The sequence below is a fragment of the Gadus morhua genome, chromosome 15, assembly GCF_902167405.1.
Source record: "Gadus morhua chromosome 15, gadMor3.0, whole genome shotgun sequence".
Taxonomy (NCBI): Eukaryota; Metazoa; Chordata; class Actinopteri; order Gadiformes; family Gadidae; genus Gadus; species Gadus morhua.
In genome coordinates, this window is record NC_044062.1 from 4,400,702 (window position 1) to 4,405,701 (window position 5,000).

General features: G+C 44.1%; 1 protein-coding gene across 1 annotated transcript in view; it reads right to left on the bottom strand.

The window, feature by feature from the left end:
• Window positions 1-5,000, bottom strand: part of wdr27 (WD repeat domain 27) — a 46,217-nt gene that overhangs the window by 36,834 nt on the left and 4,383 nt on the right. The window contains exons 10-12 of the mRNA XM_030378557.1: window positions 4,732-4,796; window positions 3,322-3,461; window positions 2,395-2,468 (exon numbers count right to left, since the gene is read on the bottom strand). Of these exons, the coding sequence (XP_030234417.1) occupies window positions 2,395-2,468; window positions 3,322-3,461; window positions 4,732-4,796 (279 nt within the window). The remainder of the gene's footprint in view (window positions 1-2,394; window positions 2,469-3,321; window positions 3,462-4,731; window positions 4,797-5,000) is intronic.

Here is a 5,000-nt window from a genome sequence, read left to right on the forward strand (position 1 = left end):
ATGATTTGAGAAGGTGCAAAGTAGTTGCAAAGTAAAGTTACAAATGCAAAGTTAAGTGCACAACCAGCTGAACACAACTTCTGGTCCATCGTTCCTAATTGAAGACCACTCACTTTGATCGCATTCAGTGAACCGAAGACGGCCAAACTCAGACCTCCTGCTGAGAGAATTCCTAAATCATCCCCTTGCATAAACATTTTTATAAACTATCCAAGATGCACAGCCCCAGAAGATATTTTATATGGTCATAAGATATCATCTAGACTGTAAAATGCATCTCAAGAGAGCTTTTGGCTTTAATAAAGATGGCTTAGAGTTAGCTATACTTAAGATGGCACCTGAAGACAGGAAGGAATCAGCTATGCTAAAACGTTCACAGCAAAATAATGTTAGCTAACTGAAAAAAAAAGCTAATAAACCAGAATTGGATAAAAACCAGTGGAGAGTTCTTCCAACACTTTTACAACGGTTTGTGATTCACGGTTAATGTATGACGACAAAACTGGAGCCCCAGTTGGAGTTTTATATTCACAAACTCCTCTTGTCCTGCAGTCCCCGAAACTGATACTTTATGCAGTTCCTCGCGTAAAATCACGATCATGTCAAAGACGGAGACCAAGTGGTTCGACACTGTTTCAGGAAAACTCTGAAACAGGCACTGTAAAAGCCCTGCTATGAAAACATTACCCTTGAAGGGCAGTACAATAAAGTCATTTTTATTATAGATCAATATGACGACTAACTTGGTCGGAATTTTCGCAATTCAAGCATGTGCAAACACAGGCGCCCACAATCATCTTTGCACACACACACACACACACACACACACACACACACACACACACACACACACACACACACACACACACACACACACACACACAGAAACACACACACAGACACAGACACACACACACAAACACTGTAACAAACGCACGCACACACACACACGCACGCACACACGCACAAACTCAGCAGCTCTCCTCTCATAAATAGTGTTAAAATGCAGTTCTGCCTGACATCCTCTGAATCAAACTATTGAATTTAGGGAGAAAACATTTCACTCAAGGCAGTGGTAGACAACTGCAAACATTTATGTTGTTTTCTTTTCATTTTGAACTACAGAAAAATACAAATAATTCATACACAGCCCTGGAATAAACTGATTTATAATAAACTGATTGTAGTCCGTCATGATGATTCAGCCCCCCGGATTCTTGCACAACAAAAACGACGGTCTTCAGTCCTGTTTGACCGTGCCACGACTGGGATACCTCAACCCCTGGGATCTGGGTCTTGTGTGTAGGCCATAGACGGTGCGCCTGCAGTCGTTGACTTCAAAGAACCGGGGGACAGTCTGCTCCTGTCTGGGATTTCTGGGTCACCCAGCCGTCTCTCCAGACAGTCCTGGAGATCCCTCGCATCCCCTGGCACTGCCCGACGCCTCGCAGACACACTCCCACTAGTGAGGCGGCAATAGTGCTTTCCTCAGCACTTACACGTCTGCCACGCAGAAGCTGTGCCACCGACTCCAACAGGGCCGTGTTTTTCTTGTTGTTTTGTTTGCCAGAGCGTAATGAAACACAAAAACAGGCCAAACGAGAGTTGGCCAAAAACCGCAACTTTGCCTGGTACACGTTCTTGAACAAAAAAAAAAAGTAGGTCAGTATTAAGTAGACCAAGAACTATCTGCCCAATTACCACTCTGTTTCGGTTTTGCCCTATTCGGCGACTTTCATTTAAAAATGCAGCAAATTCCGAAGCAGAAAATGGCGGGTGGGGAGGGGGGGGGGGGTGTCTTTCACTGTCTTTTGCAGTGAAAGACATCACTAGGCCCCCCCACAATGAGAAGGAAGCAATCTTTTCCGTCCTATATATTTACGGATAATAATGCGGTTCTCTGCAGGCTCCACGCGGGCCCTCCCTTAAAGCTTTCTATAAACACGTGATTTAACGGAGCCCCCCTACCGGCCAAACTAAACAGGGTAAAATGGGTCATACTTTTTAAAAGCCCAGCCTCATGAAAATGCAGCAGTATTGTATTTTATAGACGGACACACCACCGGGATGCGTGTGTCCGTGTGTGTATATATGTATGTGGGTGTGTGTGTGTGTGTGTGTGTACCTGAGTGTGTGTGTGTGTGTGTGTGCGTGTGTGTGTGTGTACCTGAGTGTGTGTGTGTGTGCGTGTGTGTGTGTGTACCTGAGTGTGTGTGTGTGTGTGTGTGTGTGTACCTGAGTATGTGTGTGTGTGTGTATGTGTGTGTGTGTGTGTGTGTGTGTGTGTGTGTGTGTGTGTGTGTGTGTGTGTGTGTGTGTGTGTGTGTGTGTGTGTGTTTGTGTGTGTGTGTGTAGGGAGGGGGGGAGAGTTTAAACAGGGACTGGGATGCTGACCTTTTCTTTCGGGACGATTTGTCTCCTTCCTCTTCAAGTCAGCATTCAGAGGCGATCCCGACAGAGCAGGAGAGCTGACAGTGGGGGGGGGGGGGGGGGGGGGGGTAGCAGTTAGGAGAGAACGACTGGAAACGCAGAGGAGAGCAGCATTTTCCATCGTTATGGATTATTAGTCCCATGTCCTTCACACAGCAGCACTATCTCACTGACTCGTGAGAACGCTAAGCAGCGTGTGTGATGGTAATAAGCCACGTTAATATGGAAACGTCTGAGCTGTGTGTGTGTCTGTGTGTGTGTGTGTGTGCGTGTGTCTGTGTGTGTGTGGGGGGGGGGGCATGCTCCCCCCCTGCGACCGCACACAGGGGACTTCAGTAAACCCAGTGAGTTGTGGGTGCCAGCAACAGTGAAAGACAGCAAACGTGCTGGTTTTTGCACGCCTTAATGACTTTGGCTTATAATCGACACTTTTATATCGGGCCAGTCATGGTGCAATTACATGGTGGAGGAATTGTCAGATTTACGCCCCACTGTGAAATGGTAAATCAAGGTGATTGTATAAAGGTAAATGCGGGAAACAAAGTACACTCTATTTGCATGTTTAAATGTTATTGATGCACAATAAAAAAAAGTGCCTTTATTAATAAATATTGACCGTTATAATGCACCACGAGCAATCAACATCTGTTTGACCCATTGAGATTCAAGAATGTGAATGTAATCGGAAACGACTCGATTTTCGCAGTATTTATGTTTGGCAGTTATTTCAATTTATTTTTGTCCTTTGTCCTCAGTATGCCCTGTACTTTCTGCCTGTGATACCAGAGTTTTTCCATCTGGGATTAATAAACATCGACATCCTCCAATAAAGCAACCAGGGCATCTATCATTATAACTGAGAGGTTTTTATTCACAGGGGCTGGTGGTTACCTTTGAATCACCGATAGGCCTTCACTCCAGCTTCCCAAGGCCTTCTCCAGGCTCTGACACAGGCCCAGCATGGCGTCGGTAGGCCTTACCTCCAACAGAGCCACCGTAGGCGTAAAGAGAGAACTCACCAAACACAACATCTGGTAAAGAGAGAATATAACCTAGAATGGCAGTTTGCAGCTTACAGGCCAAATAAGGCAGCAAATACAGACAGTGATGCTTCCAAGATGGACCCGGACAAGCCCTGGTAGAAAGGTAACTTTGGGGTATAAAATGAAGGGCAGGACAAGTGTGCGTTGTTTACACTTGCAACACAACATGGTTGGAAAGTTTCACCTTGAAAACCGCAGACAGACCTAATAAAAGCCGTATATTGTGACAGCCTCGTCAAACTATAAACTGCTAATTGCAGTTATAAAAAGTTATAATAGTACCTGTGCGCCTTATAAGATGTGAAAATTACAGGAAGCAGGTCTTCAATAGCAGACAATTAGGAGGTAGTATAATTAAAATCGTCTAATGTTCTAGAACAACATGCGTGCCAACTTCCATTTGGAAAAAAGGAATGTGTGTGCTGTTGTTTCTTGTTGTGGCTTATTGTATTATAAATATGCATAATGCTGCCAGGGTCTTAAATGAGCCTCATTCTCAAAGAAGCATTGCAACAGATATAAAGTGGAACCAACCGCATAAAATGTCCTGACAAAGAAACCCTCTGCAGAATGAATTTTTCTTAAGTATGATGAGAAGTTGACACCTAATTAAGTCAATTGTCAAAATTGACTTAATGGTTAAAATTACCCATTAAGCACCGATAAACAATGTGAAACATGGAACATTAATCCTACCAGCTATAATGTACATTGAACCTTTTACCATTATAGCTAACCATGAGTTAACCAACGATGCATTTGGCTGGTATTGGGAGATAATTAAAGAAGAACAGACCCTAAAACGACTATGAGGAAAGCGGATGAAAGGAAAACTGATGTAGTGGGATACATGGTAATGATGTGGCTTGATCCTGGTCGACATTCCGAATAAATCAGCTTTAAAACGTAGCAATAGATGTAAATATAGACCCAAATTGCCCTTTATGGGTTGCTCAAGCTGTTGCACGAGTTCAGTGTTACTGGCAGTTTTGGGTTACCATGGTTACATCAATCAAACATTGTGGCCTAACCTCTGAATATCTGATCGAAGTAAGAGGAACTTATGGAGACAGCGAAACCCTAATCATCAATAAAGCCTGCCTCTAAATGTTAAACACAGCGTGACGAAAGCCCACAGTTTTTAAATGTCGATGGCGGGTACTAGCTCCCCGCCTACTGGCGTTCGTGGTTTAACGTGTGGTGCATGGTGTCTCCAAGCATGCAGCATGACATTGTGTAGTAGTTGGGATTGCCATACCTGGCCCTCGGCCCCTGAAGAGATGGACCAGCAGCCTGCCATAGCTATGCTCAGCGCTGGGTCATCTACAGGAGGAAAGAGAACACGGTTTGGATGGGACACTAACTATAATATAGTTCACACATGGGATGGGCCATGGAATGTAACATCACGTCACAACAGAAAACTGAAAGTAAAAAAATACAGAAATACACACATTTATACCCCCAATTGCTTTACCGTAAGGTTCACAGTCAGAGTTTGTAGCATTCATTATGTTAAATATCACT